This window comes from Pan troglodytes, chromosome 8, assembly GCF_028858775.2.
Source record: "Pan troglodytes isolate AG18354 chromosome 8, NHGRI_mPanTro3-v2.0_pri, whole genome shotgun sequence".
Taxonomy (NCBI): Eukaryota; Metazoa; Chordata; class Mammalia; order Primates; family Hominidae; genus Pan; species Pan troglodytes.
This window is the reverse complement of record NC_072406.2, coordinates 128,736,469-128,761,263: the sequence shown is the minus strand read 5'-3', so window position 1 is coordinate 128,761,263 and position 24,795 is coordinate 128,736,469. Positions and strand designations below refer to the sequence as shown.

Below are 24,795 nucleotides of genomic sequence, written 5' to 3'. Positions count from 1 at the left end.
AGGGGGAAAGAGATTCTCCTTTCATAAGAATACTTTTCTGTATCATTTGAATTTTGTAACATGTGCATGCAATAACTTTTTTTTTTTTTTTTTTTAAAGCCCTGCTGTCTCCATGCCGCAGGTGGATTTTAATCAAAATCATCAGAGTTTGGAGTTACACCTGCCACAAAATGTGGCAATATCTCGGGATTTTTGTTTCATTCTCCTTTTTTGCTTTTCTTCTCTTTGTATTTTCTGAATGCTTATGTGGTGTCTACCTTGTGTCCCTAGGATGTTAAAAGCTGGTTGGGCAGCAAGTGAGAGCAACAACGACCTTTACAAATAGGACAGAAGTTCATCGTCTAAGGAAATAAAATCCGCTAGAATGGGCCACCTAAAGTGCCTGGAAAGAGAGAGATGGTGGCGGAGGTAAGTGGGTGAGAAGTTCCAGGCATCACCTGTGGCAAACTTGGCTCCAATCCCCCAAATCATTTCTGAAATGTGAACCCAGAAAGTAGAGAATGTCAAACTAACAGCTCACCCTCAAACCGAGTGCATTAAAGATTTTATTACCGCAATAGCCGCACCACGTTTTTAACAAGGGTAAAGAGATTGCAAGACGTTTTCTTCCACAGTGTCGCTGCTACAAAAATTATACCTGGGGAGGAAAAGATTGTCAGCATGAGGCTCTTTTGCTTGTGGAAATGTGACTTCAGGTGAGTAAACAGCATTTGGGCAACCCCCTGGATTCGGCTCCCCTTGACCGAAAAGTTCTGCTTTACCAGGCAGTGTCCAAGTAATTCTTACTAACAAAACCTGCTCAAAGAGCACTCCTCTCCCCATGTGGGCTCTGAATGGGCGGGAAGTGAATCAGCCATGTCAAACTGAAGCTTTGCAAACTGCAAAACTGAGGGGACTCTGATGGGACTGCCTCTTTGGGTCTAGCAATGAGTTCCAGGGACCAAGAGTGCCCCAGCCAGCTCAGAGGGGACTTTCTCTGTCAAATTAAAATCAGAGAGGGCCCCTCATACACTGCTCTGGGAATGTAAAATGTGGCAGCCACTTTGGAAACAGTTTGGCAATTCCTCTAAAGGGTAAACAGAGTTATCATTTGGCCAAGCAGTTCCACTCCTAGGTATATACCCAAGAGGATGAAAACAAAATCTTGTACATAATGTTCATAGCAGCATTATTCATAATAGCCCCCAAGTAGAGACAACCCAAATGACCAACTGATAAATGAATAAATAAAATGTGGCATAGTCGTATAATAGAATATTATTTGACAATAAAAAAGAATGCAGTACTGATACATGCTACGTGGATGAACCTTGAAAACGTTATGCTAAATGAAAGAAGCCAGTCATGAAGGACTATATACTGTATGACTCCATTTACATGAAATATCCAGAATAAGAAAACCTACAGAGACGCAAAGTAGATCAGTGGATGCCTAGGGCTGAGAAAAAGGGATGTGCGGGTGGAGGGATGATGGCTAATGGGTCTGGGGTTTCTTTTTAGGGTGATGAAAAGATTTTAACATTGCGGTGATAGTTGCACAACTCTGTGAATATTCTAAAAGCCATTGAATTGCACACTTTAAATGGGTGAATTGTGTTTTATGGGAATTATGTTTCAATAAAATTGCTTAAAAATAAAAAAGATCCTGGAGGGTTATTAACCGTGAGAAACTAACTAAGTCAGGTTGGAGCAAGCACCAAGCATGAGAAGCTGGCCACTTCTGGCCTCTTCCTTCTCTTGCAGATGACTTTGATGCAAGGGGAACAGTGTGGCCAAGCTGGCCTTCCCTCCGGGTTAGCTTCAGAATGTAGCTTCTTGGTGAGAGAGCCCTCATGTGGGCTGGGGACTCTGGTGTTTGGATTATACAGCATGTGTTCTATATTGTACTTAAAACAGGAACTCCACCCCTACTTAAATACTGAGAAATCCAGACATTTTCACATTGCATTGCACTACCAGACCATACGGACTTCTCAGTTTCACATCCAGCTGGCTGAGTTGATGGGCACAGTGGAAAGAACACTGGAGGGGCTGTCAGAAGACCTGGGTCCCAGTCCTTGTTGTGCCTTACAACTGAGCATAGTAGCCCCCCATTATCTGCAGTTTTGCTTTCCATGGTTTCAGTTACCCATGGTCAACTGAGGTCCCAAAACAGGAAATGGGAAATTTTAGAAACAAACAATTCGTAAGCTTAAATTACACATCATTCTGAGTAGCATGATAAAGTCTTGCTCTGTTCAGCTCTGTCCCACCCAGGACATGAAGTGTCCCTTTGTCCAGCATATTTCCTATTCATATAGTATGTATGAATAGGAAAAAAAATCATAGTATATGTAGGATTGGTACTATTTGAGGTTTGAGGCATCCAACTGGGGTCTTGGATTATATCACCCATCCCCCCAGGTAAGGGGGTCTACTGTACACAAAGTGATGGCACGCTGACTGTGACATCTGATCCTTCCAATAATATACTGAGTAATTGGGATTATTGCCACTTTTACAGCCAGCAAAGTTGAGTCATGCAGCTGAGCTAAGTCTTGGTGTGTGTTTTGAAAACATTCTGAAGTTCAATATTTTTCCCTTTAGATTCCCTACATGACCTTAGACAAGTTACTTGACTTTCCAAATCTTACTTCCTCATCTTAAAACAAGATCAGTTGAGAGTCAACATTTATGTTTCCTTTATTCTCTAATATCCCATTGTTTTTGAATTATCCTCTTTTGAGGTGTCATTCTTTCCATATTTTAAAAACAGTTATGTTCGCCCCCAATGCCGACTAAGTAGGATTCTATTCTCTCAGAATGGAAGAACTTGCCACTATGAGCCAGATTCCCAACACACTGTGTAACCCTCTAATGCTATAGTCTCCAAACAAACCTGTTTACATTAATAACTGCACATCAACTGGAATTAACTCAGAGATTTCCCCTATGTGCTTCCCAAGTGTTTTCCTTATTGTTTGAGATAAAATAGTCATTCATATTTGCCCGTTTCTTGAATCTGTGCCTACAATCATTGCCTTGCCCCTGCCAAGTTGAATTTTGCCTAAGGAAAACAATGTTTGGTTTTTCAAAGTAAATCAGATGGATGGATGGAGAGTTGAGATGAATAGCTGGGAAGATGAATGGATGGAGGGAAGATCAAATAATGGCCAGAGGGCCAGAAGAATGATGAGATAGGTGTCTGGGTGGATGGGTAGGGGAATAAGTGAATGGGTAAGTGGCTAAGTGGTTAAAAGGATAGAGAAATGGATAGATGGGTAGATGAATGGATGAGTAGATGGGTACATAGATGAGTAGGTGGGCAATTGGATGAATGAATGCCTAGACAGATATATCAATATGTAAATATAAATAACCAAACTTAGATGCAATAAAAAATACATACTCAGTCCCATCTTCACCACTTTGCACTGTGATTTGGGAAGCCCCCAGTTTGGGCTCAGATAGATTTATCCCACGTTTGTTCCAGAGGAACTTAACTTTCTGTATTTTTCCAACATTAAAATCCACATCAATAGCACACGTGTGACTTGCATCTGGTTTGAGGGATCCTCTGAAAATATAGACATAAAATGTTATATCAGCTGGATATATGAATACATAACATGATTGCAATCTATAACTTCTCTAAACAATAGTTGCTGTTGTTGGTTTTCTGCAAACACCTTGGATGACTTCATACACATCCAGGTGCTGCCATAACGTAAAAGTATTTGTGCAGAACACACCTTTTAAAAATACTGGACTCCAGATTTCCACTGTTTTAGTTTTTACCTACAGCTAAGTCGAATATTTGGGGTGGCATATTAATGCTCTAAGTTTGTTACAGGACTATTTGGGGCAATGTCTTATGCTTAAAGATGCATGTGGTTCAGCAGATGCCATTTGTTAGCATCTCATGTGTATTACAGGAATTTGTCAAGGACATTTAATTCAACACAAACATTTTTATGTAGAAGTTAGTGCAAAAACAGAACCTAACTTTATTGTACAGGTTATGCATTCATCTAACACATATTTACCAAGCACCTCACATGCCCAGCAAAAGCCAGATGCTGAGGCCACACAGCATGGATGAGATGGCCACAGGCTTCATATGTGTACCTATGTGTGTGAAGATGGGGTGTGTGTTGGGTATGTGCCATACAGATGTGCCTTGCCTGAAGAGATTTTGATATTTACAAAATCCAAGTCAGAAAGAAAACTATAGGCAATATCCCTGATGAACACAGACACAAAAATCCCCAACAAAATGCAAGCAAACCAAATCCAACAGCACATTAAAAAGATAATTCATCACAATGAAGTGGGTTTTATTCCAGGAATGCAAGGATGGTTCTACATATGCAAATCAACAGATGTGATTCAACATATAAATAGAATCAAAAACAAAAAACATATAATAATCTCAATAGATGCAGAAAAAGCTTTTAATAAAATCTAATGTCCCTTCATGATAAAAAGCCCTCAACTAACTAGACATCAAAGAAACATACCTCAAAATAATAAAAGCCATATATGACAATCCCACAGCTAACCCTATATCGAATGGAGAAAAGTTGAAAGCATTCACCCTAAGAACTGGGACTAGACAAGGATGCCCACTCTCATTACTCCTATTCAACACAGTACTGTAAGTTCTAGCCAGAGCAATCAGGCAAGAGAAAGAAATAAAAGGCATCCAATTGGAAAAGAAGAAGTCTACTTATCTCTGTTTACTGATGACATGATTTTATATCTAGAAAATCCTAAAATTCCCCTAAAAGTCTGCTAGGCCTGATAAATCACTTTAGTAAAGTTTCAGAATACAAATTATTGCACAAAAATCAATTGCATTTCTATACACCAAAAATGCTCAAGGTGAGAACCAAATCAAGAACTCAATCTCATATACAATGGCCATACACACAAAATATACCTAGGAATACATTTAGCCAAGGAGGCAAATGAACTCTACAGGGAGCATGATAAACACACTGATGAAAGAAATTGTAGATGACACAAACAAATGGAAAGACATCCCATGCTCATGGACAGGAAGAATCAATATCATTAAAGTGATCTACAGATTCAACACAATTCCTATCAGATTAACAATGTCATTTTTTACAGAATTAGAAAAAACAATTCTAAAATTCATATTTTAGAATATGAATAAGAAAGAGCCCCAATAACCAAAGCAATCTAAGCAAAAAGAACAAAGCCAATGGTATAACATTACCTGACTTCAAACTATACTACAAGGCTACACTAACCCAAACAGCATGGTACTGGTACAAAAATAGACACATATATCATTGGAACAGAATAGAAAGCCCAGAAATAAAGCCATATATCTACAGCTAGCTGATCTTTGACAAAGTCAACAATAATAAACAATGAGGAAAGGGTTATTGAATAAACCTATTCAATAAATGGTGCTAGGATAACTGGTTAGCCATAGGCAGAAGAATAAAACTGGACCCCTATTCTTCACCATATGCAAAAATTAACTCAAGATGGATGAAAGACTTAAATGTGAGACCTGAAACTATAAAAATTCTAGAAGAAAACATAGGATAAAACTCTCCTGTACATTAGCTTAGGTGAGGCGGGTGGATCACCTGAGGAAAGGAGTTTGAGACCAGCCTGGCCAACATGGTGAAACCCCATCTCTGCTAAAAATACAAAAAAATTAGCCAGGCATGGTGGCAGGTGCCTGTAATCCCAGCTATGTGGGAGGCTGAGGCAGGAGAATTGCTTGTACCCAGGAGGCGGAAGTTGCAGTGAGCCGAGATCTTGCCATTGCACTCCAGCCTGGGCAACAAGAGTGAAACTCCATCTCAAAAAAAAAAAAAAAAGAAAGAAAGAAAGAAAGAAAGAAAGAAGAAAGAAAGAAAGAAAGAAAGAAAGTTATGACTAAGACCTCAAAGCAAATGCAGCAAAAACAAGAATAGACAAATGGGACTGAATTGAACTAAAGATCTTCTGCACATTAAAAGAAGCAATCAATGGAGTATACGGACAACCTACAGAGTGGGAGAAAATATTACAAACTATGCATCTGACAAAAGATTAATATCTAGAATCTATAAGGAACTTAAATCAACAAGAAAAAAACTAATAACCCCATTAAAAAGTGGGCAAAGAACTTCTCAAAAGACATACAAACATCAAGCAAACATATAAAAAAATTCTCAACATCACTAATCATTAGAGAAATGCAAATTAAAACCACAGTGAGATACAATCTCATACCAGTCAGAATGACTATTATTAAAAAGTCGAAAAAAAATAACAGATGTTGGCAAGGATATGGAGAAAAGGGAATGCTTATACACTGTTGGTAGGGATGTCAGTTAGCTCAACCCCTATGGAAAACAGTATGAAGATTTCTCAAATACCTTGATAGAAAAATAGAACTTCATTTTGACCCAGCAATTGCACTACTGGTTATCTACCCAAATGAAAAGGAATAGTTTATCAGAAAAATACCTGCACTTGTATGTTGATCACAGCAATATTCACAATAGCAAAGTCATGGAATCAACCTAAGTGTCCATCAGTGGTTGATTGGATAAATAAAATTTGGCATATAGACAACATAAAATACTATGCAGCCATAAAAAAGAATGAAATCATGTCTTTTGTAGCTACATGGATGAAGCTGAAGGCCATTATCTTCAGCGAAATAACTCATAAACAAAAAATCAAATACTGCATGTTCTCACTTATAAACAATGGGTACATATGGACATAAAACTGGAAAGAATAGACACTGGGAACTCCAAAAGGAGAGAGGTTGGGATGGGGATAAGGGATAAAATTTATCCATTGGGTTCAATGTTCACCGTTTGGGTAACAGGTTCACTAGAAGTCCAAACCTCACCATTACACAATATACCCATGTAATGAATCTGCACATGCACCCCCTGAATCTAAAATAAAATAAAATAACAAAAAAAGAAAAAACAATCTAGTCAGGTGACTGACATTCCAAAAGGAGTTAGCACATGATTCATTTTAAATAGTGAGTTCCCTCTCTGTGGGCCTCACTCTTCTCATATGTAAAATGGGACGATTGAACTAGACATTGAGACTTTCTTCCAGCTCTGACATTCTAGGATTCAGTGGTTCTGTATAATAGATGCCTAGATTTATAAAACACTTTATACTCAATCAATTTTGAATAATCTATTATGGAAAGTATGATCATTTCACATTACTATTGAACTTACTTGAAAATCTCATATTGTTTTGAGTTTTCATTACTTCCATACAAAGCAATCTTGATGTACCCATTCACTTTCTCTTTTCCAGAAAGAGTGACTGATACCTTATATCTCCAACCTGTCCAAAGAAATACAACCCATTTAATGAACTCATCTTATTGAAAAAATGATCTATGAAAATATTATTGTTCCAAGCTCTGAATCCTCCAGGGATGAGAGGCAATAGGACTGTGACTTAATTGAATTCCTGGGGCCCAGGAATTAAGGGTACATTAGGTTCTAGGTGGGAGCAAGGGACTCAGGGGTCAGTAAATATTATAGTTCAGCACAGTCCCTTATGAACACAGCAAGGTATGTGCTCTTGGATGAATGAAGGGCAGCTGATACTGCACATGTGTATTTTGACTGATACATGGTACAATGGACTGAATTCATGTGGGTAAGAGCCCACATGAATGGGATCAGTAACCTCATAAAAGAGACCACAGAGAGCGCTCTTTTCCTCTTTCCACCACGTGGGAGTATACAGCAAGAAGACAGCAATGTGCAGCAGAACCTGATCATGCTGGCACCCTGGTCTCAGATTTCCAACCTCCAGAACTGTGAGAAATACATTTCTACTATTTATAAGCCACCCAGTCTATGGTACTACGTTACAGCAGTCTGAACCAATGAAGACAATGGGTGTGTTGCATGTTGTTTTGTCACTTGCCTTCTTACTTAATACACCTTAGAGGTTTTCTCTCTTCAGTACGCAGAGGTATAACCTTCTTTTTAATGGTTACATGTAGTATTTAATCTATAGTATTTAGTCATTTACCAACTGGTGGACATTTAGGTTTTCCCCTCAATCTTTCGCTCTTAAAAATAAAGAGCAAGCATCCTTGATCACATCATCTTATGCACACACGCAAGTATTTCTCTATGGTACACTCTGAGAAGTGAAGTTACTGGGTTAAAGGAATGTGCATATAAGATTTTATAGATTCTGCCAAACTGTTATCTTTTATGATAAATATTTTGAGGATTACAGGAAATACTGTATGTGAAAAGTGTTTTGTAAAGTGCTGATACAAATTTTTAAATTTGAAACTCCCTTAGAAAATAACTGCTCTCCTTTCCAGCCATTGTATGCTATTATTCACAGTAAATGAGTCTTGATAATTTTACTATCTTGTACTTTTAAAATAAGAAGCAGGGCAAAATGACATCACCACAAAGTGTGTGTATGTAGGAGGACTAATATAATAGATAGTCATGACTGCACTGATTTCTTGACTTACAGTGACTTTCATGTTGCCCTCTTCTGTTAATAGATGCATCCTTCCAGCAACAGTGGTGGGTGAACATGTGACCCAGTCTGGGCCAATCATTGTACTTTTCTCTGCTGGTCAGGAGTATTGGTTAAAGGGGTGAGACCCAACACAAATTCCATTTCACTGTCCTTTCATTACAACTTAAGCTTGTTGTAGTTAAGTTTCTATCCATTGTTACCAAGGATACTGACTAATAAGGTTGGCACACTTTTGAAAATTATTGCAAGAATTTGAAGTGAGTAAAATAGAAACTTACTAGTAAAGTTACCACTCTCTCCTGTGTTCAGGAAAAAGGTTTGTTCCACAGCACTGGTTTTCCCCTTAAATTGGTCAGCATAGTGCCCCATTTTGGGGCATCCTTCAGCTGGACAAGGGAAACACTTACTCTAGTGGAAAAAAAACATAATTTGTCTGTTAGTTAGTCAATCAATTCAGCTTCCTTCCTATGTCTATCTACCTACCTACCCATCACCCACCCAACCATCCACCTTTCCTTTACCTATGCAACCATCCATCTACCCATCCATCCCTTATCCATCCTTTCATCTACCCATCCATCCATTCTCATACCTATCCACTAATCCATGCATTCCTGCATCTATCTACCCATGCACCCATGCATCCATGTGTCCATCCATTCTCTCATCTACCCACTGACTCATGCATTCCTGCATCTATCTACCCATGCACCCATGCATCCATGCTTCCATCCTTGGAATTGTGCATAGAACTGTGCTAGGCTCTGCAGAGTATCCAAATAAGTGCCTCAAAAACTTGGAATATAGTTGGGAAAACAAGTCATATCCAGGAAGCAGTAAAATTAAAATATGAATGGGGTATGCAATACAATATATGTAGGGAGAAGTGGGAGAGATAGCAAATTATTTCAAAAGAAGTGAGGAAAGGAAGGTCCAGGACCATTTTCACTTTAATGTGAATTATTTCTCCAGACTTGTTGATTCTTATTTGTTGCTTCTCAAACGATAGTTCTTTAATTAGGCACAGAGGAGGCAATTTGCTGTCTTCGAATCAGGGATTTGATTGCTTTATGCCACAGTGTCATTGTCCTCTGCTCTTTGACCTCATGCCACATCCAAAATGCATGATGTGTAGAGCTGTTTTGTGATTTGGAAGGAATCAGATAAGTTCTGGAGGCCATGTTGTTATCCATGACCCAACAAGAACTAGCAGAGTGAAGGCTTCTCACTGAATACTCACAGACATTGGAGATCAAATAGGATGTCCTTTTGACCTCAGTTCAACCCAAGAATGTCAAGGTTAAAATTAGTTTTGAAAGGACAAAATACGAGTTTAAACATCTTAACCAAGTAATTAAAGTTTAAGTCACCAAATAATGAATGAATTTATGTCATCAAATAATGAGTGAACATTAAATGAATGTCTTTAGTTGTAATACACTGAGAAGGAACTGCTATTACTCACTGAAGCACCGCCTAAAAAATCAAACAATTTCAGAGAGTGGGATATCCTGCCAAATACCTGGTCTGAAAACCTCATAACTGGCAAGTCTTCAAAGACCAAGAAAAAATGGGAAGCTGTTCTTGATTAAAGGAGACTAAAGAGACAACAAAATAATTGCAATGCAAAAAAAAAAAAAAAAAAAAAAAAAAAAAAAGAAGAAGGGAAGGAAAGAAAGAAGGCAGGCAAACAGATACAGCTCTAGAGGGCATTATTTGGATAACTGGAGAAGCTTGAATATGTACTATATATTAGAAAATATTAGTGTATCAAAGATACATTTCTTGAATGTTATTCTATAGGAGAAGGATCTTGTTTTTAAGAGATGGAGGCTAAAGTTTTTATAAGTAACGTGTCATAATGTCTTTAATTTACTTTCACATAATTTAGAAAAAGTATACATACACACACATATATAAAATGTTAGCAATTGGTGCATCTCAGTGATAGGTGTACAGTATTCATCATTATACATCTTTCACCTTCTTTGCAAATTGGAAATTTTTCTAAATGAACAACTGGGGACCCTAGTAAGGGCCCAGCACACTCAGGTCTGTGCCTTCCCCCTCCAGCCCACCATGCTGCCTGGGGGAAGATGGCTTTGTGAGGTGCAGAATTTCCATTACCTCCCTGCATTAGTTGCAGAGTTACATCTCTTTTTTCTGTTCTAAGCCACAGGAACACAAAAACACCCCAAACAGGGCCAGCAACATCTTCCTCAGCCTCCTGGGGTAACCTACCTCCTGAAACTCATCGTAGGAGGCACAGGGATAGCCCAGGAAGCCATCAGGGTTGACGATGCTGCTTGAGTAATACTCGAAGCTTCTTAGGTGATTGCAAGCCACAAAGCCACTAATTCCTGAAAAAAACAAAGGTCCCGGGAGCTCAAACGAGGCCTTTCACTTTTAAGTGTGAACAATTCATTCTGACTAAGGAAGAATCACCTGCACATTTCACCGATGGGTGTCGGCTCCTGAATATCTTGGGGCATTTGCTAAGCAGGGACCTGCTCAGGGCTAGGTGACTGTGGAGGAGTGACATGTCCTGACAAGCACCTTTGTCCACTCTTCCAGGGACCAGGCATGTAACACAAATGAATGAAGAGGGCTGGGGGCCGGGAATAGGGTGGGGTGGTAGGGGAGAGAGAGAGAGAGAGAAAGTGATAGAGAGAGGCAGACAGAGGCAGTTGGTCGGCGGAGAGAGAGAGTCAGAGAGAGACAAGAGAGTCGGTCGGGGGAGAGAGAGACAGAGAGTTGGTAAGGGAAGAGAGAGAGACAGAGACAGAGAGTCAGAGAGAGACAGAGAGAGTTGAGGGGGAGAGAAAGAGAGAGCGTCAGAGAGAGACAGAGAGTTGGTGGGGGGAGAGAGAGACAGAGTCAGAGAGGGACAGAGAGTCGGTGGAGGGGGAGACAGAGAGACAGAGACAGAGAGAGAAATGGAGAGAGAAAAAGAAACACAAAAAGAGATAGTGATGAGAAAGAGAGATTCAGAAAGAGAGAGAGGATAGAGAGACAGAGGAGAGATGCAGAGACAGAGGAGAGAGACATAGAGAAGGTATACGTATGTGTGTATATATATAGTATATATACACACATACGCTATGATATATACATAGTGTGTGTGTATATATACACACACATATATACGTGTATATATATGTATATATACACACACATATATACATGTATATATGTATATATACACATACATATATACGTGTATATATATGTATATATACACATACATACAGAGAGAGAGAGAGACTAAGAGAAGATAGCACTGGCTGTAAAAAGGGCCCCTCTAACCCTACACAGTCTAGCCAGGTGTCACATGTTCAAAGCCCCAAATCGCCTGGTCCTCTGATTTTTTCATAAGATGCCAGGATCTCCACTTCTACCTGAAAACCTTCGCATGCGTGAGTGAAGGCAGCGCATCCCCATCTTAAAAACAGTTACCATGCCGGCCCATCCAATGCTGCTGCGGACTGCATCCTATCCCTGTGAGGACCCCTGACATACCGGGCAGGCCTTCTCCGTCAACCAGGCTTTTTGATTCTTCCTCTTTGCTATGCAGGGCACAAGGTAAAAGCGGTGACGGCAAGGTGGCCATGGCCTCTGGCCACTCTCTCACTGCAGTTTATTTATCATCCTTTTCTTTAGAAAAAGTCCGGAAAGGTGTTTTTTCATTTCTCTGGCTCCTTGGTAGAAAACTTCCCATGGAGAAATGCACAGTGACCCTGGCACACCTGCGGACCACTCCTGGGGGGTCTGCGGGGCTTTATCGCCACCCACTGAGAAAGGAACACTTCCCTTTGTGCCCAGGGTGGCTTCATTCTCCACGGCTCCCGGCCCTCGGCCCAGCGACTTCCAGCTGAAGCCACGTTCCCTGTGCCCACACTGGTGCTCATCACTGGACAACAGAACCTGTTTCAAACTTAATTGTTTCTTTCATCCAAAATTGCTGCCCTGGGACCCCATAATGGAGGAGAAAGTGGATTTAATTATTCCTCAGTGCCCACTGCCTGGATGACTCGGAGCTTGACACAATAGAAACACACTCCAGTGCTCATGGGCTTGTTTACTCGACAATGCTTCTCTAATTAAACCTGGACTCGTTCCTATTATGTGTGCCTTGCTCATCGTTTGTGGGAGGGGGCAGCTATTATTGTGACTCTGGTGTGCTTTCAGGGAGCCTGGAATGGTCACCTCTCCCCAGGAGTTACCTGAGAGGGCAAAAGCTCCGTTTATTTGCCGGTGGATGCTGGCGATCGCTTTATCGACTCTGCTCTTTGACATTAAGCACATGGAATATTAAAATGCCACTCAAGGCTACTCAACTCAATTTAAAAGTATATTTCATGCCTGCTTTGGATGAGGCCCTGAGCAGGGTACTGGAGTGTCTGAAATGTGCAAAACATAGTCCTTGGCCTTGGGGAACTCCCAGCTCAGAAAAATAGACTAAAATTATCACAGGCCCAAAACCTGTCTTTTCAGGGAGGAGAGTGAAGCCTGGTGTCAGGGGAGGGGCAACAGCAATCAAAAAAGGCCAGAGCAAGGGGCAGCAAATCAGATGGGGCTATGAGGTCGCCTAATGGCAGGGCATGGGCCGTGCTCTCTCAGATGAACAGAAATGTACACAGCTTGCCAGCAGCCACCATGGGTCTCCCAGACCTCCAGGCCTCCCCCTCCTACACGTGCACCCCAAACCCACAGAGCACATCCCTCCTTTGTCTTCTTCTCAGCAAAGTCCCCTTCCATTTCTAGCACCCAACAACAGCAACCAGCAAGCAAGTCAAGGCCTTCAAATCTTGGCCTATGTCCTGCAGTTCTTCAAGGAGCAGGTGCTGCAGGTAGGATGGGTGGTCAAAGCCAGAGCCAACATGCCAGCCAAGCCGCTGTCCCAGGATGCCGACAACAGGGAGATACACAGGCTGGGGCATGAGATCAGGGCTTTATAGTTAGAAATTGGGCTTAGATATAGAGCGGCCTTGAATGAGCTATATAACTTTTTATATATATATATTTTGAGACAGTCTCACTCTGTCACCCAGGCTGGTGCAGTGGTGCCGTCTCGGCTCACCGCAACCTCCACCTCCTGGGTTCAAGTGACTCTCATGTCTTAGCCTCCTGAGTAGCTAGGACTACAGGCGCATGCCATCACATTCAACTAATTTTTGTGTTTTTAGTAGAGATGGGGTTTCACTATGTTGGCCAGGCTGTCCTCGAACTCCTGACCTCAAGTGATCTGCCTACCTCAGCCTCCCAAAGTGCTGGGATTATAGGCATGAGCCACCACACCCAATTGAGTTATGTAATTTTTCTGATCCTCAGTTTTTGGATCTGCAAACTGGGACTAATCAGAGTAACTATCTCATTGCGTTGCTGTGAAAATGCCTGGCACATTTTCACAACACTCCATAAACGGTGGCAAATGTCAGCATTATGAAGGCCAGACCATGCATTCTGCTTTCTCCCCAAACAGAGCAATTGCTGTCTTACTTCTTTAATTTACATACCTTCCCATATTCCATCAATATCAATAATGGTTGAAAGGACATTTTTCTTACATCCGGGCATTTCCTTTCCTCCATTTGGAAAAAAATCCAGATGGCCCACCTTTTGGCTCATTCCGAAACCTAAAACATTTGAAGCAGAGATGAGCGGCGAGGTGACTGGTGCCAAAGTTAGGGTGTGGCCACAGCAAGACCCTTTTTGGCAAATTCTCCCTTTATCACAGCTACCACTGCCTCTAGCTCTGCAGAAAGTTCTCAAAGATGGGTGCTTGGCAAGATGAGGACGGAGGAGAGGGCAGAGGAAGTGAGATGAGGGGGAGGCTGAGCTTTGGGTGAGTGAGACACATACATTTGGATGTGCATCTGTGTGTCTCAGAGAGTCCAGGGCATATTGATATGCCCTGGTACCATTATGCACCAGTAGACCTATCAAGACTGGTGCAATTTGTATTACTTTACTCATTTTAAAATTTTGATGTCTACATTATATAGTTATGTGGAGACTACATAACATTATATTGTTATATTGTGAGCCGTAGCATATGGCTAGGCTCTTTGGCTTTCAAAGCATATGAACCCGTGATCTAATCCTGGTTTTACTTACAGATTTTGTGATCTGGGTCAATTACTTAACCTAATTGAGCCTCAGTTCCTCAGCCATGAAATGGTGGTAATAAAGCCCACTTTTTAGAGTGTTACAGAATTAATAAGCTAATGTATGCAAAATGTTCAGTGTAGCACATGGTAAACACTAAGTAAGTGATAACATCATCATCATCATCATCAAAAACATACCCTTTATTGGCAAGTTTCATGAGTGGCTATGTAAGAAAATATTGAAAAAAGAACACTGATTTTAGAAGAATTAAATAATGGGATAAAGTCGCCAACAAAACAAAGTGTAACCAAAGCTTTGACCGAAGAAGTAAGAAAAATATTCAAAAATTAACTTCGTATTTTGCAAGTACAGGTCAAGTTTTAAGAATGAATACATCTGCCCCATTAGTTACTGGTAGACTGGGGAAGGATGCAGAGTTTGAAGATTGATTGACAACCTTTCATAGACTACAGAAGGGTTTTTGTTTAACCCAGGGCTGCACGCTGATTCCACTGGCACTGAACTAGCTATTTATTTGGGACTGGTACCCATTTTGACTGGTTGGTGCCCAAGCCATTCCTGTAGCTATTTTGAATGGCCTCCCCTGCTGTGTGTGTATGTGTGTGTGAGAGGGGATATCTGGACCCAATGTCATTAGCTGTAGCACAGGTCAGCAGGAGATGGGATTGAGGAACTCACCTAGGGAAGGAACTATGGGAGAAGAATCTGTGTGAATCACATCCACAAACACAGCGTCGGATGGATCCAACCGAACCTCCTCAGGTTCATCCTGGAAGCACGGCCCTGCTGGATCCAGCCCTGAAAGGGAGAAGGTAGGCAGGCTGGACTCTTAAGAACTGGGATTTAAAGCCAGTACTGGCAGACTAAGCATGAGGATTCCTCCTACCCCAGCAGCTACGGTTCTGGGGATTGGGTCTGCAGTTCTTGGTCTGCCTGGGAGAGAGAGTCTGGGACAGAAAGGCTGGGAATGGGGTCATTGCCTGTGGATGAACATTCAGAAATACCCAGTGCCTGGCTCTGTGGAGGATCTGGGTAGCCTCCGTACACCCCTTCTTTCCCTTTTTCTTTTTGTCCTCACACATTACCATTTGGCCACTGCTCTCAGAGACTGCAAGACCCCAGGCCTTACCCAGCTGCACGCATCTACTCCTTTGTTTGGCTCATGCCATTCTCCAGCCTGCTGTGCCCTTTCCCACATTCTTCCTTTATCTAGATCTTTCTCCTCCAAACCCAGCTCACACACCACCTCCTCATGGTTAAATGGAAAAGCTAACCCCTCTCCTTTCTCAGCCCATTCCATCCACTTTGTATTATGCTGTCCCCAGGTCATCTTCAGAGAGAAACAGAGCGTGGGAGGAGGGGGCACACAGTGGCCTGTATTCTTGCCCTAGTTCTACTCCAGGTCAAATGTCTGTCCTCTCTGAGCTTCTGTATCCTTATCGGGAAAGTAGGAATAATGACAACCACCTACCTTACAGGGTCATTGTGAAACCCTCATGAAAAGATGTAAGAGAAGGGACTTTGCAAACTGCAAAATTCTACATAAACACAAACCAATACCCCCTCATCCTTCACCCAGTGCCTTGGGCAAAGGGACGCTCATTAAATGTTGATGTGAACTGTTTGGTGAAGTTACAAACTGATTTGGCTGCACAAAATAAAGTTATTTGTGTCTTTGCCTTATATGCATTCAGTTTAGTGCTTCATTCATACATTCAGTATTTACTGAGCGCCTTCTATATGGCAGGTCTCAGTGTGCATTTGCATTTTCTGTCTTTGCCTGGCACAGTACAGACATTCAAACAATTAGGTGGAACTGACGAATTTTTAAAACCATCTCACATTTTTTCTTTTACTTTGCCATACTCTGAAAATAATAGCCCTTAAGTCATGGATTTAATGTGCTAGTTAAATCTTTCTCCTTTTCTTTTCTTTCTTCTCTTTTCTTTTCTTTTTTTTTTTTTTTTTTTGAGGCGGAGTCTCGCTCTGTCGCCCAGGCTGGAGTGCAGTGGCATGGTCTCCGCTCACTGCAAGCTCCGCCTTCCGGGTTCATGCCATTCTCCTGCCTCAGCCTCTCGAGTAGCTGGGACTACAGGTGCCCCCCACCACACCCGGCTAATTTTTTGTATTTTTAGTAGAGACAGGGTTTCACCTTGTTAGCCAGGATGGTCTGGATCTCCTGACCTCGTGATCCACCCACCTAGGCCTCCCAAAGTGCTGGGATTACAGGCGTGAGCCACCGCGCCCGGCCTCACTTCTTTTCTCCTTCCCTCCCCTCCCTCCCTCCCTCCCTCCCTCTCTCTCTCTTTCTTTCTTTCTTTCCTTGCCTCCTTTCCTTCTTTTCTTTCCTCCTTTCTCTTTTTTTTTTTTTTTTTTTTGAGATACAGTCTCCCTTTATTACCCACGGTGGAGTGCAGTGGAGCTATCACAGCTCCCTGCAGCCTGGAACACCTAGGCTCAAGCAGTCCTCCCACCTGGGCCTTTCGAGTAGCTGGGACTACAGGCAGAGCCATCACCCCTGGCTAACTTTAAAAATTTTTTATAGAGACAAGGTTTCACCATGTTGCCAAACTGGTCTTGAACTCCTGGCCTCAAGCGATTCTCTCGCCTCAGCCTACAAAAGTGCTGGGATTACAGGTGTGAGCCAGTGGCCCAAACTTTGTTTTAAAAAATGAATGCATTTTTATTTTTAATTATCTATTTTCTAATACACATTATGGAAAATTATTTTTAAATTTAAGGCCGGTCATCACAAAAAATCGGGTCCGCAGGAGGACCATCAGGGGCGCCCTTCGCCGTCGGAAAGGCGCTCGCCGAGGCTTCCGCGGTGCGCACCCGGGGGCCTGGGACTCCGGCCCGGGGCCCCGCGACCCCTACCTGTGATCCTGCCCACGCGGCCCCCCAGCCTCCTGCCCGCCTCCGCGGCCGTGTGCGCGCCCAGGCTGTGGCCGATGACATGCACGTCCTCAAGGCTGTACCCCAGCTGCGTCTGCGGAGGGATAGCGTGTCAGGTCCCACAGCACCGCGTGGGGACCCGCTGGTCTGAGAGCGGGGCGCCGGGCCCTGCCAGGGATGGGGGCAGGACCGGGCTCGAGCACGCCGCCTGGGGCAGGGCGACCCCGCTCCCTATCTGCAGCCTGCGAGTCCCGCAGGCCGGCTCGTGCGCGGGGCAACAGTGCTGACCAGCGGCCACCACGCCAACTGCAGGCCACCTGGGCGGGCGAGGCACACGGCCTGCCACCCTGGACTGCTTCACCCCCAGCTCCCTTTCCTCGCCCCTGCCAGGGGTATGGCCTGTCTGGGCGAGCGCGGGTAGAGTGGGCCCTATCTCTGGCTCCCCCCGCCCCCTCCAGATAGATCCTGCAGAAAGGTCCAGGGCCTTCCCTCGTGGGTTGGCGAAGGATGAAAACTCATCTTCTGCACTGGGAGCTGCTGGGCAGCCCAGCCTGCTCTCTGACCCTTGCAGAACAGCCTGCAAGGAAGGTCTATTTCAAAAGGGGAAACCAAGGCTTAGTTTGCCTCAGGCCCCACAGCTAGACAGTGATAGGGCAAGGTGTCTTCAGGACAGCAGGCAAAGAGGAAGGTTGCAGAGCTTCATCTTGGGAATGGCCCTTCTTGATTGCAATCTGGGCTACTAGCTGCTGGCCCCTACCCATGCCCACGGGTCCCCAGGCTGCCTCTCCATGCCACGTGGTACCTCCCTGCCCCTCTCTGACCCCTACCCACAGGACAGGGCCCAGGCAGGGTTTTACCGACAGTGCTTGTATTAAGAAAGCTGTCTCCGCCCCAACAACCCGAATGTTTTGCACGGCTTGGGTGTACATTGCCCGGGACCCGTGGCTCCAGTCCACACAGATGCAGTTCACCTTCTCCACTTCAAACATTTTCTGGGGAAGACAAACAAGGGAGAGAAATCAATTTATAAACAGCCCCCAAATGCACACCCCAGAGATAGGCATTCACATCTGTCAAACACCTAGCCCATGCCAGAGCTTTGATATTCTTATACCTGCCATAACGTCACCCTCACTGCAGTGCTATGGACTGGACATGCTAGTACCCGCTTAACAGATATGGAAACGGAACCCTGGAATGGGTGAGTGACGTGTCTGAGGTCTCACACATCGTTAGGAACACAACCAGGTTAAAAAGACCACTTACTAAATCAGGTGTGAGCAGACCACTACTACTCAATAACATGTCAAATTCAGCTCCTCGGTTGCACCAGCCACATTTCAAGTGCTGAATAACTTATGTGGCCAGTGGCTTCTGATTTGGACAGTGCATATATAGAACACCTTCATCACTGCAGAACATTCTATTGGATAGCGGTGCTTTAGAGGGTAAAATTTAAGTGTTTTTAACATCACAAAGGGGTTTTACATAAGTCATCAGGGATAAATGCCCAGCAGTTTGCTGCAGTCTCCACCTCGAGACTTTTTGACTGAACTCTGGGTGTCTTCAGCCTCATAGGAGATTGTTGGCTAGAAATTGGTAGATAGAGAGAGCTTGGTAATGGATGCCCTTTGGAACTGGGCTTTCCTCGGTGGTTTTAAAAAGGACCCATCTCTCTCTGAAGTATTTCTTTTCCCAGTCTAAGGGAAACTGGGGGTACAGTGTTTGAATCTGTGTGTTGGGTGCTGGTCTCACCAGGGAGTGGCCAAGTGGTAGGGCCCTACCTTGCACATGTCCGATGGCCAGCTGTCCTCCGCCTTGTCTAAGAAGCCATGGATGATGAAGCGTGTCTTGCGGTCCAGTTGGAAGTTTGAAGCCTCAATGGTGTCTGGTTCAGTGCCAGTGATTAGCTGGTTTAATTTGAAAAGATTAATTTGAATGTTGCCCTTTCCAAGCCACGAGTCTATTAGAGCCAGTTTCAGAATTGATATCACAGCTTCAATGCCCACAAAGCTGGGTCAGACTAGAAGGAGCTCCTGACCTGGGGTTGTGGATAGATTTCAGAAAGTCCAAATTCACAGACTTTCTATTTTAATTAATCCTTAATCCATATCTAGCATTTCAGTTAATCACAAAACTAGACAATAAACCACAGTGGTATTAGCAACACCTGTGACTCTGTCCCCGGTAGAAGTCACAGGTATTTTCAGGTCATAATGTAATTATTGCAGATATCTAAAAATATCATTTATACTCATTAATACTTTTAAATTATAGTAGTTATTAGACCAACCCCTAGATCTTGTTATTTAGTGATATATAAAAAGCACATATATGACTATATCACACATTTATATATTTAAATGTTTTGGTAATTATTTTTCAATATAATTCATTTCTTTTGTAATCCAATATATTTTATTTCTGCATTTAAAAACATTGACCTGGCCGGGCACGGTGGCTCATGCCTGTAATACCAGCACTTTGGGAGGCTGAGGCAGGCGGATCACAAGGTCAGGAGATCGAGACCATCCTGGCTAACACGGTGAAACCCCGTCTCTACTAAAATTACAAAAAAAAATTAACCGGGTGTGGTGGTAGACACCTGTAGTCCCAGCTACTCAGGAGGCTGAGGCGGGAGAATGGCATGAACCCAGAAGGCAGAGCTTGCAGTGAGCCGAGATCGCGCCACTGCACTCCAGCCTGGGTGACAGAGCGAGACTCTGTCTCAAAAAAACAAACAAACCAACAAAAAACAACAACAACAAAAAATTGACCTAAGAAGGGGCCTTTAGGCTTCTTCCAGGTGGCCAGAGAGGTTCCTGGCACAGAAAAGGTGAGGAACCCCTGGACCAGAAGCTTAAGTGTGGGAGCAAATTCAGTTCAGTGGAGCTGTGAGACTTTGGAATGCACTTCTAAATTGCCACAGGCTGCTCGACCCCCTTCTACCAACCCCTACAGATGAGACGCCAGAAGATGCCACCAACCCCTACAGATGAGACGCACCGTAACCATGTCCAAGCCGACTCTGGGCTGGGGGCACTAAGAAGGCTGGTCTGTCACATAGAGTCCCACAGTGGGTGACCTCAGAAACCTATTGACAGACACCTGGCTCCCTAAACTCTGTCAGGGACCAGAGCTGTGAGCTGCTGGATTCTCAGCAATGTCTTTCTTGAAACTGTCTCCTGGTCACTTCTGACACTCTGGAGCAAGTCTGATCTGCTTCTGATGGGCAGACCTGCTGAAAACTGGAGGTTGCTCCAGAGGACCTCATCTTTTATCTATTGTGGCTACATGTCCCCTCTCCCCTACCTGTCTCCTAGCTCTTCAGGAAGAATTTACACCCACCTCCACCCCCAATGCCCAAGAGGCTTCTCCCCCTCCACTCTCCTGTGTAGAAACGAGGCAGACTTTCCAGTGGCTACACCAGGCCTGGGCTTCTCCATAAATGCTGCTCATAGTCCCTTCCTCCCAGGGAACAAGGCATTTACGCTGGGGTAGCCCCTGAAGTTCTCTGCACCAGTGTGTGTGAATGTGTAAGTTTCTGGGTTAGGCATCAGTAGATTTCATCAGATACTCAGGTGTTTATGATCCTGAGAGCTACGCCTTGGATTCTATGCCTTGGAGTTTCTGGAAAATTCCAAGGCAGTGACTTATGCCCTAGACAGCCATGCAAAGACTCCACTGTGGCGGCCCAAATACACCCAACATGCAGCGCTTACGTGCCCGCTCTTACTTGGAAGTTGTTTGGATTTTCATTTGTGTACAGAAGAAAGCGGGTGTCAATGTCCTCGGGGGACCAGGGAAGTAATTTTACAGGTCGCTGAAGGGTTCCTGCCCATGGTTTTTCATCAGAAAAGCAGCCAAGTTGTCCGTAGCAGACCTCTTTTCCTAGGGTGAGCCACAAACAGGACATGTGTGAACTTCTGGAAAGAAGCAACGTCATATCCATACAGGAAAACTCTGCAGGACAGAGCCCAGGTTTGGCTAAGGCCAGTGCTGGTCTTTATCTTTGCCATCATTTTCCAAACCTCTGGGACGATAAGAATCACCTGGGGGCTGCGGCGTCGCGGGGTGGGAAGGGCGGGTGGGGGCAGGCGGCAGTATGGGGAACAGGTGTATTGTACATACACATTCATAGGTCCCTCCCTCAGAGATTCTGGTTCAGAGGGTCTGGGGTGGGGTCCTGGAAACACATATTCAGTAAGTGCCCCTTACCATTAGGCAAACTGGGGAATTGCTGATGCAGAGGTTGGTGCAAAAGTAATTGCGGTTTTTGCCATTACTTTCAATGGCAAAAACCACAGTTACTTTTGCACCAACCTAATACAAACTGCTGCCTTAAAACCACCTCTTTCAGGAAACTTGCAGCCGACTCTTTACATGTAAGCATCAAATAGTGAGTATTTATCAAGTGCCTACAAACTCTGTAGCACAGAGTTGCTACTTTGTCTTGACATCTCTATTACACGCAGCATAGGCCGTGCCCACACCAATTCACATGTCTTCATGTCATCCTTTTATGCACATTTTTTTGAAAGGGTGATTCTCTGCCGTTTCATATTTTCTCTTTTGCTTTTTGAAAAAGTAAGTTTCTTAAGAACAGGAATGACTTGTGTATCACACTACGTGTAGTAGAGACTCAATACATGTAATCCATGATCCAAATAACCACATCTAAGTCCGAGAGTACTTTCTGTGTCCATGACATAAACATGATCACAGGATATGGTCACTACGGGTGACATAATTCCAACCCAAAGGATTATAATGGGTCCTTTCTCTTACGCTTCCTCAACTCCTGTACTGATGATGCCAAATATTGGTGAATCATTAAAAAAACTCGTAATAGTTTATATTTGTTTACTATGTGCCAGATACCATGTTAGTACTTTACTGGTATAGTATCATTTAAGCCTGAAAACACAAATATGGAATTAGTATTATCTCCATTTTACTGCTGAGGAAACCAAGGCAGAGAGACAAGGTAAGCTACCCGAGGTCACAGCTAGTGGTGGAGGCAGGATTTGAACCCAAGAAGTTTAACTGGGAATATAGCTAGAACTTGAGGGGACACAAAGATAAACGAGATATGAACCCTGACCTGAAAGGGAGGAGCTCTAACAGGGAAGCAATACTGATGGCGTTGAATTCATTCCAGGAAGAAGGTGCACCCTTGGAGGTGGACTCTATGAGGCTTAAGCAATGTTTGCCCCAGGGGAAAGGTAGCTGGTTAAATGAAGGGACTCGAATGCAAGACATCTGGGCTCTCTTAAGTGGAGAGCAGGAAAGTGTTGGAAGGTGTGAGTTGGTGAGGTTGAGGGGAGGTGGTGGTGGCAGTGGCAATGCTGTGCTTCCACAGGCAGTCCTGTGTTTTTGGGACTCGAGTACAGGGGGCTGAGAAGCAGAAAAGCCTGAGGAGGCTGGGGGCAGGGAAGTGAGAGTGAGGCTTGAGGCTTGAGGCTTGGCCCTGATAGGGCTTCTTGCAACTCGGGAAGACCAGGAAGCTGGGCAAGAAGGAAGGCCCTAGGAGGAGAGAGATGAGGAGAGAGCCTGGCGTGAGCCTTGGGGAATGTCCACATTTGGGGCAGGAGGAGGCTGCAGGTCAGCAAAGGAGATGAAGAGGGGTTGTATGGCCGGAGGAGCAGTCGCACCCACCCCGGTCTCTGCCGTCAGGAGCCTGGCCTTAATTCATAGCCAGGATGGAAGGAGAGGCCAAGAGTGGGCTGGCGGGGTTGAGAAGACAAGGGGGAAGAGTCACAAGGCAGAAGAAAGCCCCCACAGGGACCCAAGGAGACCATGTCTCCTACAGCAGGACTTGGGGGGCCAAATTGGGCAGTGAGGTATTCTGGCAGGAGAGGAGGTGAGGCAGCCCCCACGGAGAGGGAAAGACTCCCGGAGGAAGCACGCCTGTGAAGGCGTAGGCAGATGGGAAGTCAGCAGGCTGGGGCTCAGGGGGCTCCAAAAGAAATGGAGGTGATTTGTGTTTTAGGATAAGTAGAACTTGAATATCTGTATCTCCTCTGGACAGAACCAGGTCGGGGGAACAAACTGGAGAGACAGAAACAGTGACTCTGAGAAGAGGACACGTGGGCTTGATGGCAGGAAGGCAGGCTTGCCTGGCAGGACTGGGCTTTCTTGGGAGAGGGCACATCCACATGACTTTGGTCTGCAGGCAAGGACAAGGGCATTGGGATCGGGTGGGAACACCACACCCTCCACTTGTCTCCCAGCCGTGAGAGTCTTTGCAGGAAGAAGGTGGCCAAGTAGGAGGGTTACCGGAGATACTCTGTGTCCAGCACGTTGCCCTGTGTCTGCCTGAGAGTCAACACTCTCTGAGTGGCACAATTGTTTTCTCCAAGTAACGATAATGCTCTTCATAATCATTATAATAATTATTAATATACCTCTAGCTGCCTCACCAAAGGCCAGCCCAGGCATGTCACTTTCTCCCTAAAGGAATGGTGACAGCATCCTCACCTCTGACTGTGGCCAGCAGGAGAAGGCCGAGGGTCCAAGGGGGCAGCATCTACATGGATGGAAACACAGATACACACAGACCCATGCGCACAGTGAGGCTGGCAGGGGCAGCACCCAGCTGGGTCAGGAGCCCGGGTCACAAGGACAGTGAGTAGAACAGACGCCCAGCAACCCGGGCCCCACAGGGCTCTCCCTTGAGGTGGGGACCCTGAGGCTGAGTCCTCCCAGTGCACAGGGAGTTAGACAGCAGCACACTAGGACCCTGGACTCAGGGGCTCCACTGTGGTGGCTTCCCCGCCTCTGGGCCATGTCCCTCTTGTAGCCTGGGCTGCCCCCGCCCTGCCAAATCCCCTGCCCACATGGGGCCCTGACTTACCATGCTGCACCAGAGCTTCCACTCACAGCCCAGCAGGATGGCTGTGGCCTTTTATAACCAGGCTTTATCCTTTGGACTCCTTAGAGGAAAGGCCGGGGCAGGATAGATAAGGCACTGCACGTGGGCGCTTTGAACCTAACTTATCATAAACACATAAAACCAGCTCAACCCTGGGAGCAGCAATGTTTATTAAGTAAGATTCAAGGAAAGGAAAACCAACTTTGGGAAGGGAAAGAGCTCTGTTAATCTGAGTTTACAGGTTTAGTTGCCAAGAGATTGTGTTCCCAAAGTGGTAACAGGGAAACATCATGCCGTACATAGCATCTCTGGAACAAAATCCCTTTGGACACATGAACCCCCAAACCCATCGTGTCATCCTGTTGCTCTTGACAGATTGTGCAGGC

The 24,795-nt window shown here is 44.3% G+C and overlaps 1 protein-coding gene across 1 annotated transcript; it reads right to left on the bottom strand.

Moving 5' to 3' along the window:
• Positions 1 to 529: 529 nt before the first annotated feature.
• On the bottom strand, positions 530 to 24,417 carry LOC450759 (pancreatic lipase-related protein 2). The gene is made up of 13 exons (XM_508057.7): positions 24,392 to 24,417; positions 24,016 to 24,064; positions 21,272 to 21,426; positions 19,320 to 19,445; positions 18,393 to 18,527; positions 17,518 to 17,629; positions 15,319 to 15,438; positions 14,025 to 14,144; positions 10,750 to 10,868; positions 8,787 to 8,916; positions 7,221 to 7,332; positions 3,389 to 3,556; positions 530 to 637 (listed from the first exon to the last, which is right to left on the bottom strand). The coding sequence occupies exons 1-13, from the start codon at positions 24,392 to 24,394 to the stop codon at positions 574 to 576; spliced, it is 1,413 nt and encodes a 470-aa protein (XP_508057.3). The 5' UTR covers positions 24,395 to 24,417; the 3' UTR covers positions 530 to 573.
• Positions 24,418 to 24,795: the final 378 nt, after the last annotated feature.

Excerpts from the sequence above, each read along its gene's own strand:
- LOC450759 (XM_508057.7), bottom strand. Across the intron at positions 21,427-24,015 it reads CCTGCTGGCCACAGTCAGAG|GAAAAGAGGTCTGCTACGGA; the intron begins GTGAGGATGCTG and ends GGCTCACCCTAG. Across the intron at positions 15,439-17,517 it reads CCGCGTGGGCAGGATCACAG|GGCTGGATCCAGCAGGGCCG; the intron begins GTAGGGGTCGCG and ends TCTCCCTTTCAG.